The following is a 15,671-nucleotide window of genomic DNA, read 5'->3' as shown; positions in this document are numbered from 1 at the left end:
TTGCGTGTAGGCAGAGATGTATAGTAACTAAGTAGAACTACTTCACTACTGTACTTAAGTACCGAAAGGCGGTATCTGTACTTTCCTAGAGTAGAATTTTTTTCTCCTACTTCCACTTTTACTTCACTACATTTTTTCGATGATTTCAATACTTCTACTCTGATATTTTTTTTTTGTGCTGCATAGTTACTCGTTACAATTATAAAAATGACCACTGCCAGAACAGTAGATGGCAGGTTTCATTAAGCTCAAAACATGTGTATTATCAGCGCATACGAAAATAAAAGCTACTGTATGTATAAATAAAAGCTGCATTTGAAATAATAAAAAACAATATGATGTTCAAACTTTTGACTTCTTTCTTTAATAACTACATAACACAGTACTTGTACTTTTACTTTCAGTACTTGAGTAGCAAAATTTTTAAAAAAACTACTTGTAATACTTAAGTACAAAAAATGTTGAATACTTTAGTACTTCTACTCAAGTCACTTTTTGATTGAGCACTTCCACTTCTACTCAAGTCACTTTTTGATCGAGCACTTGTACTTTTACTCAAGTATGGGTTTCGAGTACTTTATACAACTCTGCGTGTAGGGATGTTTCGTATGAGGTTCTGGATAAGTGAGCGTAATGCTGCGTGAACATGTGTTTCAGTTTCCGGGAGACCCCTAATCCTAAAATAATACCTCCTGGATCTGTTCTCGAGGTCATCTATTTTGTATTTGATCTTTGTTTTAATTGGTTCTAGTGATTGTTTCATCCAAGTTTGATTCGATTGTCTTTATACGAGATCCTAAGTTCTGGAGTTCTTACTTAATGTCCCTTGTACTTTTAGCAGCTGTTTGGACCAGACCACTGCTTAGAATGTCTAAGAACTTTGAAAACATATCTGCAATGTCAAAAGGTAGATCGGGAGGATGGACAGGGTGGGCCTCCCTCATCTGGTGGTGTTTGGAGCCTTCCTCCATGGAAAATCTTCCATAGAGTGCCCTATCAGGGATTCTGTGGATGCTGGAGAAGCAGCCCCTGTGTTGTGAGTATTCACATGAGCCCCTGAGAGAGGGCTGAAGAGTGGAGAATCCGGAGAAGGGCTGTGCATTTAATTCTCCTGCCCCTCCTGTACATGAGGCTGATTTGTGGCCGCTGTTTTGGGGTCTCGAGCAGTGCTCCCAGCTTGTGGGAGCTGGCTTTCCAGAGCCCTGCGGGCTGGTCCCGCTGACATGGGGCGATGCCACTATGTTTTGTCCTCCACTGGCCGTGGGTAGAGCAGGTTGCAGGCAGTTATGTGTGCCAGTATGGGCGCCAAACGGTCGGAGCAGAGCGGATCTTAAGAGCCGCCACACATGCGCCTCCGTCCCACTGATGGTTGCCAGTTTTTATACTATGTATTTTCCTGAAGGAATGATGCATTGAAAAAGCAGAGAAAATTATTCATTCTTGCATGTCTTTACTTGTCAGTTCAACATTGGCTGGACTGGCTTTTGCATACTACTGAGAGGAACCAACGCTGGAGATCCTGGAATGGAGCAGCATGTTAACAGCCCAGAGTGCACTGCTCTATAACAAGTCTGTATTACATGCATGTGTTCTAACGCCATCAGACAAAGTGAGCATATGAGGTACCTACGATCACATTGCTGACAGCTAGTATTACAAATGTTCCCCTATATTTGTTTTGGATTATGGCCTTTCCATGTTGATGAACTGTTTGGCTGACAGCTAATCCTAGAAGTGCTTCTCCTCTTCCCTATATGTTTTTTTTTTTTTTTTTTTAGATTATGGCCTTTCCATGTTTGCTGGGAAAAAAAAATAAAGATGAGATAGTTAGATCAGTGCTTGATCTAGGTTAAAGTTTGCGTCAGTCAGTGGCGGCTGGTGCTCAAAATTTTTGGGGGGGCACAAACAGAAAAATGTAATAGGCATTGCTTTGCGGCAAAAATCAATGTAAAAAATTGCTTGACTTTGGAGGTCACAAAAGTGTGAAAGGACCCTTCAGTAACCAAGGTATAGTGTGCCCCCTTCAATGCAGAGTGACCAGTGTGCCCCTTTTCAATGCAGAGAGACCAGCGTGCCCCCTTTCAATGCAGAATGACCAGCGTGCCCCCTTTCAATGCAGAATGACCAGCGTACCCCCTTTCGATGCAGAGAGACCAGTGTGCCCCCTTTTTAATGCAGAGAGACCAGCGTGCCCCCTTTCAATGCAGAGAGACCAGCGTGCCCCCTTTCAATGCAGAATGACCAGCGTGCCCCCTTTCAATGCAGAGAGACCAGCGTGCCCCCTTTCAATGCAGAATGACCAGCGTGCCCCCTTTCAATGCAGAGAGACCAGCGTGCCTCCTTTCAATGCAGAATGACCAGCGGGCCCCCTTTCAATGCAGAAAAACGAGCGTGCCCCCTTTCAATGCAGAGAGACCAACGTGCCCCCTTTCAATGCAGAGAGACCAGCGTGCCCCCTTTAAATGCAGAGAGACCAGCGTGCCCCCTTTCAATGCAGAGTGACCAACGTGCCCCCTTCAATGCAGAGTGACCAGCGTGCCCCCTTTCAATGCAGAGAGACCAGCGTGCCCCCTTTCAATGCAGAGAGACCAGCGTGCCCCCTTTCAATGCAGAGAGACCAGCGTGCCCCCTTTCAATGCAGAATGACCAGTGTGCCCCCTTTCAATGTAGAGAGACCAGCGTGCTGTGCACCCCCCCCCCCCCCCCCCCGAGACCAGTGCAGCGGCGGCTTCTCCTCAATCCCCCGGCGTCTCCTCGAGTCCTCCCGCCTCCTTCTCGGCCAATGGCATGGTTTTTCCTTTGGGCCAATCAGGAAGCCAGTTTCTGAACCGCTTCCTGATTGGCCAGGAGGAGGATTCGTGTGACAATAGCAAATTTTCATTTGCTATTGTCACACAATGGGTGGGCTCGGGGGCGCACTGCTCTGTGCCCCGGGTCCACCCTTTTCTGAAGCCTATTAGAGCCTCTGGCCTAAATGGATACTGCTAAAACACAAAGAAAAAAAAATTAGGGGGCAGTTTTTCTTTGACAAAAAAGAATGTCAAAAAGACATCAATTAGTCTTTACCACCAAATAAAGACCCAATAGGTCCTAAAAACAAGACATAATTCACGTGAAGTGCTTTGAGATTTTGCATACTTTTAAAGGGTGCAGTGACTGAAAAAAGGTGCAGTGACTGAAAAAAGGTGCAGTAACTGAAAAAAGGTGCAGTAACTGAAAAAAGGTTGAGAAACACTGGTGTAAGAAGTATAGAATCAGTCTTGAAATAAGAGAGCATATTTAAAAGAAACATTACAACTACACATGTGCAATTCGTTTTGGTCCAAATATAAATTTGGACAAACTTTTGGTTATTCAGAGATTCGGATGTATCTCTGAATGAAATAATAACACATTTTGTTAATACTTGTTCAATTTTGAAAAACGATCAACCGAATAAAATTCTGTGTGAAGAATAGCTGGTTGTTAAGGAGTGGGCCAGGAAGCCGGCCGCCACTTCCTTAACAACCTATGACTTATCAGCTGTCAGCGGGCTTCCCAGCTGAGAGTTGAAATGTAAACAAAAGAATGCCGACAATAGAAAATTCAGAAAAAAAAAGAGTGGGTCCCCCCCAATCCATAACAGGCCCTTCGGGTCTGGAATGGATTTTAAGGGGAACACTATGTCTAAATTAAAAACGGCATTGAGTCCCCCCCAAAATCTCTACCAGACCCTCAACGGAGCATGCAGCCCGGCAGGCCAGGAAAGGGAGGGGACGAGGGAGAACCCCACCCTTCTGAACAATACCAGGCCACATGCCCTCAACATGGGGGGGGGGGGTCTTGTCCTCATGTTGAAGGGGACAAGGGCCTTTTCCCCACAACCTTGAGCAGTGGTTGTGGGAGTCTGCGGGCGGGGAGCTTATCAGAATCTGGAAGCCCCCTTTAACAAGGGGGCCCCCAAATCCCTTTCCCCCTATGTGTATGAGTATGGGGTACATAGTACCCCTACCTATTCACCAAAAGTGTCAAAAGTGAATAAAGACAATTCTCAGTTTTTGACAATTCCTTTATTAAAAAATCAAAAATAAAAAACAATGTTCCCAGATGTAGATCCATAGTCAATCACGATGCCCGCCGCACCTCTGGACCCCGGAAAAAGACAAAGGAAAACCTCTGGCCTCGTTGAGAGCTCCCGCCCGTCTGCCTGCTCCTCTGTCTGACATTTCTTAAAATAGTCAAGGGCGGGGCCACCCAATGATGTCATCGGGTGACCCAGCCCTTTATGACGTCAATGACCCAGCATGCCTCGGTCGATGTTGTCACAAGAAGGCGGGGCCACTTAGTGATGTCGCCGGTTTGCCCAATCTTAGCTATTTAGGGAAATGTCAGACAAAGGAGCAGGCAGACGGGTGGGAGCCTGTAATGAGGCTGGAGTTTTTTTTTTCTTTTTTCCGGTCTGACGATGTGGCAGGACTCATGATTGATGATGGATCTACATAGGGGGACAATGTTTTTATTTTTTTTATAACGGAATTGTGAAAATTTCATGTGGTGTTTTTTTATTCACTTTTTACACTTTTTTTGGTGAATGGGTAGGGGTACATACTCATTCACATGGAGGGGCCAGGATCTGGGGGGTGGGAGTCTGATAAGCCCCCTGCCCGAAGACCCCCACAACCACCCACTAAAACACCCCCCCCCCCATGTTGAGGGCATGTGGCTTGGAATGGTTTAGGTGGTAGAGCGCTCGCTCACCCCCCCCCCCCCCCCTTTCCTAGGTATAGATTTTACGGGGGAAGCCACGCCAATTTAAAAAAAAATAAAAATAACAGACTCGAAGGACCTGGTATAGATTGGGGGGGGGGGGCCCCATGCTGTTTTTTTTTTTTTTTCAAATTTTCTATTGCTGGCATTCTTTTGCTTACATTTCAGCTCTCAGCGGGTAAGCTGATGAGTCATCGATTGTTAAGGACGCAGCAGCCGGCTTCCTGTCTCACTCCTTAACAACCAGCTGTTCACACAGAATTTGAATCGGTCGATCATTTTTCGACCGATCCGAATTGTTCCGAATATATGGATTTCATTAGAAATTTATAAACAAAGTTTAACCAAATTAAACTAAAAGAATTCCCAAACAAATCAACGAAACCAACTTAGTGACATAATGAATCTATCTGAAACAAAACAAATCTTTTCATTCTGCACATGTGCAATTGCAACAGATACTTAGCATGAGCATTTCCAGGTGATTTAGAGGCTTGCAAATGATGGGCACAAATTCAGTCACAAAAAGGATTGCAGCAGTAGCAACATTTATACCTGGTACACATGATGAGATTATCGGCGAAGGATTGTCTGTTTTTTTCTTTTCATGCTAGTCTCATATCAAAAATTAGGAGTTTACTAAAGTTACAAAAATTCTCATACGGCAGAATAAAAATTCAAGAGTGACGCAATGTGTTGTAGTGTATTTTTGAATAAACTAAAATCGCATCGTATGGTATCGCAATAGAAATTTTTTGTGCTTGTCCCATCGAATAATATCGAATGAACTGTGATAGTCTCTCGAAAGCTGTGTACTAACGATCAGATCATCATATGATTGCTTCAAAAGCGGTCTTTTTGGTATTATTTTCTCATTGTGTGTACGGACCATAAGATAGAATTCCAGGCAACACCTATCTAATATCAAAATGTTCCCTCCCCCTTCTGTGTAAAAAAGATGTATATACTTGTAGTCAGGGTGCTGCACTACTGTTCGCAAGCTTTTTGGACTCTGCCTATCTGCTTTGTTATATAAAATGGGGGGGGGGGGGGCGGGAGGCCAGGCTCATTGGTCATTCCTGCCGGGTCTCGCTCATTCCTGTTCCTTGAGCTGCTGTAGCTGTCACGGCGCAATTAGTGGCACTGCTGACAATGGGAGACCAGAGAACTGCCAAGTGTTGAAGGATGCCAATATTGGACTACTACCTTGTTGAGGTATGCAGTCTAGTTGAGTTAGTTAGGAAACATTCTGGTTGTACTTTGCTGCAAAATGTATAGTCAAGTTGCATCAACTGTTTTAAGCCTGGTCTGAAGTAATTTAAATGAGTGCATGAAGGTCATTGGTGTATGAAAGGTCAAGGGCCAGTAAAGCACATATGGGGTGTGAAGCAAAGCCACTACAGAAGGTCTACTTGGCAAGATAAGGAGGAGGAATGCAGCTGCTATGGGTAACCAGAAATCATGCAGGGTACATTGCAGCTAGTCATGAAGCAAGGTACCTGGTGTAGCTGAGCAGCGTGGGGATCGGTTTTCTGGTTCCCTTCCTAGCAGTCTGTTTCCCTAAGCAACCAGGATTGAACCAGCTGTACAGAGACCTTGTATGCCTGGCTACATGGTTCGGGAGATAGGAGTTAACTGCATACAGGAGGTCTGCTCTAGTTGCACGGCGGGACCACATTCTGTCACTGGGACAGAGGTAGCAGAGGTACGCTGGACTGGTGGAGAGGGCATGGGCTCATCAGTGCCCCTTCTAAAGGCAACATACATAAAGCTAAAGTGTGTGGTGACACCGTGACACGGGACAGCACTTTTACAGAGGGACTCCAATTAGTGCACACTGTGTAAAGCTTATCTCTAAGACAGGGAACCGCCATAATGTTTGATTCTCACATAAACATGGTCCCCATCCCCACATGGTCCTGGGAATCAATGAGCATGCTCACTAGTGAAAGGTACCCCCATGTGCAGGGTGAGAGGTCCTGCCCACATACTAACCTCTTTTCAGGCCAATCTGGCCCAGTCATTAGAACTACCCTGTGTCAACCAGTGACTGCTGCAAGGAAGAAGACAGAGCAAGCAATAATGGCTGGAATGCCTGGCAGTGCTGATGTCACCCGTAGGCTGCAATGGCCCATCCCTTCTCATCGCTCCCTCCTCTCCCCTGCAGAGCACTGCTTCCACACCATGAGCAAGAGTCCTTTCTGCAGTATGTTGTCATGGGATAGGTTTTTCATCTCAGGCTCTGGCTGCTTTTGCTTTGATCTACCTGAAATACAGCAGATTTAAAAAAAGTATGGTTGGGCCAGTGGCGACTGGTGCTCTATGGGCCGAGGGGGGGGGGGCGGTAGACTGACCGCACCATACCCCTGCCGACCACACCAGGTCGCACACCATCCCCCCCCCCCCCAGGACCACAGCGAGACAGGAGAAAGTAGAGAACAGGACAGGCAGGCCCCCGCCCCCGCTCACTCACCCTGCCTGGATGCAGCAGCAGGCGGCGGTGGCAGCTTCGGCTTCTCCTCCATCTTCTGCATTTCCTCCCTCCTCCTCCATACCCAATGGCATGGCTTCTCCTTTCAGCCAATCGGGAAACGGGTCTCAAAACCCGCTTTCTGATTGGCCAGGAGGAGGATCCGTGTGACAATAGCGAATTTTCATTAGCTATTGTCACACAACTGGGTGGGCTCTGGGCGCACTGCTATGTGCCCCAAGCCACCTTTTTTTAAGCCTGTGAGAGCCTCTGGCTCTAATCACATGGTTAAAAAAAAAAAAAAGCCCCATTGAATTGCATGCATCCAGCGCCCCACATGTAGATTAGGGGACGGATGCATGGATGGGGGGATGGCACCCCTGCGCCCCATATGACCAGCCGCCACTGGGTTGGGCTATAATAATATAGTGTACAATTAAACAGGTTAGTATTTATTCTAATGGTATACAATGCGAGTATAATATCAGATGCCTAAGCATGTTATACAAATAATTAAAGCAGAACTCTAGGCAGAGGGATTTTTACATATCTCCAGGGCGTAAACAAGTTACCTCTATAGGGGTGTAGGACATATCAGGATTGCTTCAAAATCTACCATTTCATTCATACCAGAGAGTACAGCTCTCGCTATACTTCTGGCACACTGTGAATATGAAAGCTACGGCTCTCATACACTGAGGTGCCATTGTTTACCTGCTCTCTCCTCTCCCCTTGGCCATTTTCAGGACAAGGCATTTTGTGACTAGCCAGGGGGGAGAGCAGGCAGATAAATTACATGATAGTGAATGAGGACATTAGTTGTTTACATACCAAAAATGTAATAACTCCTCTGCCTGGTGATTTATTTTAATTGCCTTTATTGAAATGTTTACTGGGTTATTTTAATTGCTTTAAAAATTACACTTTTTATTGTACCATACTTAAATAAATGATCGGTTATATTGAATGCAGAGGACAAGAATAGCAATCTTATCAAGTTCACAAGAGTACTGTATTGCAAAACCCCTAAAAAAAACATTCGGGACTAAAGAATCATACAATTATGCTTCACAACAGATCCACACTTTTACACTTTTTTATTTCAGTGTTCAGTAAGGCATGGATTACACAAAAAGAAAAAAAAAAAAAAAACAAACATTGACATATATATATTACAATGATTGTTACATGCTACAATTGATTAAACAGAGTAGATGTAACTATGAAAAATTTAGTAACTGATAAAACTAAAGCACAATTTTTAGAGAAATTTAAATATGTGTACGTAAAAACCTGCAGCAGTAAGCACCATACAGCAGCTTCAAAAGTATTAAGACAATTAAAAGCAATTCAAGAGGGTTAATAGGGGTATTAACCACTTCAATACAGGGCAATTTCACCCCCTTCCTGCCCAGGCCAATTTTCACCTTTTAGCGCTGTTGCATTTTGAATGACAATTGCGCGGTCATGCAACACTTTACCTAAACTAAATTTAGGTCATTTCCCCCCTCACAAATAGAGCTTTCTTTTGGTGGTATTTGATCACCGCAAGGTTTTTTGTTTTTTGCTAAACAAATAAAAAAAAGACAGAAAAGTCTGAAAAAAAAAAAGTTTTTTTGTTTATGTCATACAATTTTGTAAATAAATATGTTTTTTCCTGCACTGATGAGCAGTGATGAGACTGCACTGACAGGCACTGAGGAGGAGGCGCTGATGGGGTGGCACTGATGTGGTGGCACTGATAGGTAGCACTGATATGCAGCATTGGTGGGCAATGATAGGCGGGACTGCTGGGCACTGATAGGCGGAATTGATGGGCACTGATGGGCACTGATAGGCGGCACTGGTGGGCACTGATAGGCAGCACTGATCGACACTGATGGGCACTGATAGGTGGCACTGGTGGGCGGCACTGATAGATGGCAATGATGGGCACTGGTGGGCAGCACTGATGGGGAGGGCAATGGGGGGCTACCTAAGTCCTGATTGCCATCCCTGGTGGCCACAGTGGGCATCCCTGGGGTCATGGGTGGGCATCCCTGGGGTCATGGGTGGGCATCCCTGGTGGTTCTAGTGGCACCCCACCCCCCTCCCGAAGGTTTGCACTGGTAATCAATGATCTGATTACCAGTGCCGACCCCCCCCCCCCCTGTCAGGAGAGCTTCCTGTTTACTATGTGACCAACCGTGATCGGACACGGCTAATCACATGGTAAAGAGCCTACATCAGTAGGCTCTTTACCGAGATCGGAGATGCGGGGGGTCAGACTGACACGCCACATCACCGATTGCCGCTCTGCTCATATGACGTCTGGTCAGGATAATGCAACCACTTTCCCGACGTCAAACACCTATAGGGCGGGTGGGAAGTGGTTAAAGAATACAGTATCTAAAGTCAGTTTTAAAAAAAAAAAAATTTAGACTAGAAAATGTTAGAGAAAAAGAAAACAAAAAAAAAAAAAAAGTAATCCAATTCAAAGTATTTTTCTTCACATCCTGGCATGTATACACAACAGAAAGTAAAAGGGAATCCAAACGTGAGGGATTGCCCCTCTTAAACAGTTGACATTTGAACAAGTGTCTGCATTGGAAGATTTTCCTTTGCGACAACTCATTACATTCAGTCCAAGTGGAAAAGGCAACCAGGGCAAATAGAGAGGGTATAGCTTTCCAGTGAGGACAGATATAGCAATAAAAACTTCAAAGAGATTCCAAGGCAGCAAAAACGTGAAAAAAAAATGTTTTTCTACTACACTTTAAGGACTTTTTCACACCTGTCTGTTTTCATTCAGAAAACGCGTTTTTTTTTTTTTTTTTTTAATGAACCAGCAATTAATTGCTGGGATCTGGGGGGAGGGGCAGGGGTGAGGTGGAGCATCCAGCATTTAGTTTTAAAGAAAATCTGAACAGAGAACTAGGTGGACAATTACAAACCTCCTTGTAAAACTACTAGCTACTTGTAGACTTTCTGAGTAACTGACCCAGAAGAGGAACACAAGTGAAGATTGAACTACTGACCTGCCCACTTGCTAAAAGTAAAGAAACCAGACGATTATCATGACAATTTTTAGCATTTTATACAAGCTTAATTTAGCAGCAGCATAATCCTACCTGTGAAAAGCAGGTCCTGCTACACCCCGATATGCTAGTTTACGTGGTCAGCCACCCATGTGCATTTTTTTTATCAATTTATGTCCAGACAAGAATCAAATTCATGTTCAATACTCATCATACATCTGATCTGAAGGTTTATGCAGTACGTTAAAAACCCTACCCTACCCTTACCCTACCCTTAAGTACACAAATTACGAACACAAATTTTAAAAAGTTTATTTTGCAAACAGTAAAATAAAAGAGAAGAGAATGAAAGAGAATAGAAAAAAAAATTGGGTTAACAAGTTTTAAATACAAACTAAAAAGGTTAAAAAGGAATTGGGCTTAACTCAAATGTTATAAAAGGCACCAGAGTCAGGTTTCTGGCACAAAGCTTTTTCATTGCTTGGCACCAAAAACATGTACAAAAGCAAATTTAAACAGTTTACATATGAAGGATAACGAAAAAAGAAGGTAAAAAAAAGAGTTAGTAAAAAGTAATAAGTATTCACTAAGGGGCTAAATGTTTTACAAAAATATGTTTTTGCTTTTTTTATTTTTTTATTTACACAGAACAGTAATTTATGAATGAAAATTACAATTGTAACTTTCATTCATAAATAAATGCTAAAGACTAGAGCTGTCAAACTGATAGTTTGGTCCTGCAGATTACACAGGGAGAATGCATATCTCCCTGTGTTATCAGAGTTCTGTGACAATCAGGTGCTGTACCAGGTTTACCAAGAGCACACAGAGCTCCTGACACAGAGCCATTGGCTGTCTGCAGGACTGAGCTATTAGTTTGACAGCTTCCACAGTGCAGGAAAGGCTCCAGCCCAAACTGCAACCCCCACCCCCACCCTCAGCAGCATGGCACCCCAGGCAGGTGCCTCTTCTGGCTCTGCCTTGGCCCAGCCCTGCAAATTGCACCATAATGTTTGCCTAACTGATAAACTATACATACAAGTCTACTATAATTCTAAAAGTAGGTAACAAATTGTGTACAGAGCAGAGTCAGGAGCACTAGGCATGCCCGATTTTGTAATGAAAACAAATATATGTACAAAGCAAGAAAGGCATATTAACCAATCATGATTGAACTTTCATTAACTTGACTAAACTGAAATTTGATTGCTGTGGACTATTGCACTTTGTATAATAAAACTGCTCTTGGCACAGTTCTACTGCATGAAGCTGTATGTGCTTCTCGGTTAAAGGGAATATTTTCCCTTATAACTTAACACTAGGGGATTAATTTATTAAACTAATACAGTACAATTTAATGTATTGAATTCATTCTTATAACGCAACTGCTTCATTTTAAGGGATCACGCCATACAAAACTGAAAATAACTGGGATGAAGCCATCCAATTAAAATTAACCTCAAAATTGACTTCTCTATGGCTAGACATTAGCAAAAATAAGAATTTCAACAGCACATTAGTGATTACATCTGAAATTATCTTACCCTTGTAACAGAGAGAGGGTGCCAAGTACCAATATTGTCTCAAAGACTCCAAGCAAATGCAGACCTACAGGGCAAGATTCACTTTGACTAGTGGCTATGGAAAAGTGTGGGGGTAACTCAAACTCTCAGTAATTACATTTTAATCTATCAAGTCCCCCCCCCCCCTTCAGGTTTGTAGGGACAGTGGTAAGCTGGCATTTGGAATAAGGACATTGGGGATATTTAAGAGAACAGGATGCAAGAGCAGGTGGCAAAGCAGCAGACCTACCATCACCACACCCCCTTTTAGGATTTAGAAAACTCCCCTTTTGCATCCAAATTTTAATATGTGTTCCAGTTAAAACTGACATTTTCATTCAGATGAAGTCTTTTATACTTCTATATACTGTATTCTACAAACATCAAAAATGCAATTTCCTAGGAAGTATAAGCTTGCAGTTCAGCTGACAAAACTGTTTCAGAGATTGATTTTATTTAAAATTTTGGCAATTAAGAATTTAACGGAATTCCACAGTGGCACAACGAAGGCCACCATCCAGTCCTGGAGGTTGCCACTACCTAACCAGCCCAGCAAGTACAGCATTTTCTAGTGATGTCTCTATTCTACCACTTCTTCCATTCAGTGCTGGGTGAAAGCATTGTCTCTGATCTATGTCAGCCACTCGAACATGTTCTGACAGGTTCCCTTTTTACTAACATTTACCAACAACTTATAGATTTCCTTTGCTAAAAACTATGTACTCACAGCAATGCCAATATATAAGTTTGGCTGTCCTTTGTCTAATCCCCTTATTTTTATTCAAAATAATTTTGCTGTATTACTGCAGACAGTAAAATAACAAAAATACATCTACAAATGGCAAAAAACTGTGATAAAATAAATGTGTTTATCCTATTAGACATTAGAACAAAAACACCGCAATTCAATACAGTATAGCTACAAAGTTCCTATTTTATATACGCCATCATTTTCAAATATACAATGGATGCCAGTCAGCTACAGGCTGGCGAAGAGTCTGCATCATCATGTCCCAATGGTTATGGCCTGACGTAGTCTTCTGGTTACCCAGTGAAGTTTGTCCAATGAGCTTCCTCCCACTGCCTACAGTTTCATAAAGTGAGATGAGGACCAGACAGTGAGTTTTCCCCGGATCAGGAAGGCTGAAGAGAAAAGTTTCATTGAAAACGGTCACCTTTGACTTTGCTCGCAAACTGGATTTCTGGTGCTTCTGCCTATGTTGATTGCTGAAGACGTCTATTCTGGCGTACACATCTGAAATGTAAATAGAACATATACCTTTAAAAAAAATCAGTCCAAAACATAAAAACAAGAGACCTTACAGATTACTTCCTTTTTTTTTTTTAAGTACTAAAAAATTTTTCGATAGTGTGAAAAAGAGTTAACATTTCTGTTGAGGATTGTTTGCCCACTGTGACCCCATTGGGTAAACTGTCCTTCACTCCCTGTCCCTATGGCATCTATACAAGAACCAGGTGGGGTCATCGCCTAGATAGGTAGGCAAAGGCAGTAATCAGAGCCAGATTGAAATCCGGTCAGCCTTCTTGCCCCCCCCCCTCCCCACCCCTATGCACACACACACTCCCCATTCAACATCAAAATGAATTTATAAAGACTTATAATATCATGTTAGGATGATGATCATACCTACAGAAGCTGAATACAAACCAAATTAACTAAATCAGAACCACTAACATGTCCATAGAGACAACACAAGCCCAGTACTGACATAGCCAGAAACTTCTGCAGAAACACAGTGGGGTTGAGCAACTAAAACTGGAGAGTGCAAAATCTGGTGCAGCTGTGCTTAGAAACCAATCAGATTCCATTTTTTTTTTTCAAAGCTTAATTGAACAAGCCGAAGTTACGTGCTGATTGACTATCATGTAGAGCTGCACCAGATTTTGCACTCTCCAGTTTTAGGCCTTGTTCACACCTATGCATTTTTAAGTTTTCAGTTTTTCAGAAACACACTACAGTCCATTTAACATGGTTTCCTATGGGTCACGTTCACGTCTATGCATTTTATGGAAAAAGCCAGGAACCAGGAGGTTGTGTTTTTAGTTCCATAGACTTCAATGGATCAAGAACGTTTATTGGAAAATGCAAAATGCACCCATAATATGCATCAACTGCAACCTGCACAGGTGTGAACTGGGCCTTAGCAAATCAATCTAAACCCGAATTACAAAAAACATTAGTACCATACTGACACATGCAGAAACAGGCCTGCAGAGACAAAATCAGTTCTGTACTGAAGCAACCATTTAAAAATCGACATCCTGCTGTTGTGGATATTGTCTTCCACAAAGAACAATTGCTTGTTTTGTTGGGTCTCAAATGTTGTGCAGTGGCAATTGTACAGAACACTGTAACATGCAAAACAGCATACAATATGCAGCTGAGAGAAGGCAGTGATCAGCAAGAGGAAACAATACCGTAGTATCAGTGGAAGGGAAATAAGCCCCAGCATCTGTGGCTAGTGGGAGGAATCCATGCCCCATAGTATCAGTGGAAGGGAAATAAGCCCCAGCATCTGTGGCTAGTGGGAGGAATCCATGCCCCAGAATCAGTGGGATAAAAAAAAAATGCTCAGCATCAGTGGCAAATAAAATTTTTAATAAGTGTGGAGCTACTAAAATCAAAATATATATCCTACCAACATTGTGCTTACTGTGACTCAATGCAATGCCACATGAATATCAATCAAAAATTACATAAATCAAAGATAAAGTGTATCCTGCCAAGTGAATCAATTCATAAATGTAAACAATCAATTCATAACACAAAGTGCTTTGTGCCCTATAAACGAATAGCAGCCACTCCGGATGACATCAGTGATGAAACGCATTGGGGGGGCTTGTTGGAATCCCTTCAGCTTCCTCACTTCCATCCTATGGAAGGCAGATGAACATAGTGGGTAATGCCCCGTACACACGTGCAGATTATCTGCAGACTTACCTTTTCTATGTAGTGCAAGGGCCTGCCGGATTGCATACAAATTGAAAGTGTTTAGGTTTGACCTCATATTATATGGTTTTGGTAAGTCTGCAGACAAAAGTCTACAGATAATCTGCACGTGTGTATGGGGCATAAGAAGTTAAACCATATTCCAATTTGTGAAATATGCAATTATCACTTGTGAGTAGTTTTTTATATGCTTTTATTCGTTTACTAAAAAGGTATCACGCTATGGAGAGCTGCCTGGTTTTTATCTTCCCTCACATGCACGAGTACTTCTGAGGGATATCCATCCATACATCCAAAAACAGAAACAGCAAGGACAGGAGAAGGAGAGCTGTCTAATACAAAGTGCTTGTATTATTAATATCTGGTGAGTGTGGTGACAAAGGAGGGGAGCATTGAGTAAATTTACTATGATCACTGGATGTATATTTGAGCACTTTAACCACTTTGCGTCTGCTCACAGTAATACTACTGCGGCAGAGTGGCTCGTTATCGTCTGACGACGTAGTATTAACGTCGTCAGACACTCCCCCTTCTGGGCGGCGCTTGCGCGCCGCCGGAGGCTCGCTCCCGCTGTTTTCATTCACAGCGGGAGTCGGGCCAGGGGAGGAGCAGCGGCGATCGCCGCTGCTCTTACCCGATCGTCGGGGATCGAGTCTGGAGATCCGCCCGCTGTGTGTAAACACAGCGGGCGGATCTCCATAGTGACAGGGAGTGACAGATCGGACTGTTCAGCATAGCTGGACATCCGATCTGTCCATGACTCACTCAGTCACCTCCCCCCCTACACGTCAGTAAGCACCAGGCATACATTAACCCCTCCCTCTCCAATAAAATTAACCCCTTCCCTGCCAGTGTCATTTTTACAGTAACAGTGCATATATATAGCACTGATTACTGCAGTAATG

The 15,671-nt window shown here is 43.2% G+C and overlaps 1 protein-coding gene across 1 annotated transcript in view; it reads right to left on the bottom strand.

The window, feature by feature from the left end:
* Nucleotides 1–12,400: 12,400 nt before the first annotated feature.
* LOC309565832 (synaptotagmin-1-like) overlaps nucleotides 12,401–15,671 on the bottom strand; it is a 52,007-nt gene continuing 48,736 nt past the window's right edge. The window contains exon 7 of the mRNA XM_082270836.1: nucleotides 12,401–13,050. Within this exon, the coding sequence (XP_082126962.1) occupies nucleotides 12,749–13,050 (302 nt within the window). The 3' untranslated portion in view covers nucleotides 12,401–12,748. The remainder of the gene's footprint in view (nucleotides 13,051–15,671) is intronic.

The sequence above is a fragment of the Pelophylax lessonae genome (genome assembly GCF_965119305.1).
Source record: "Pelophylax lessonae genome assembly, chromosome: 10".
Classification (NCBI taxonomy): Eukaryota; Metazoa; Chordata; class Amphibia; order Anura; family Ranidae; genus Pelophylax; species Pelophylax lessonae.
This window is presented reverse-complemented; position numbering and strand designations above follow the sequence as displayed.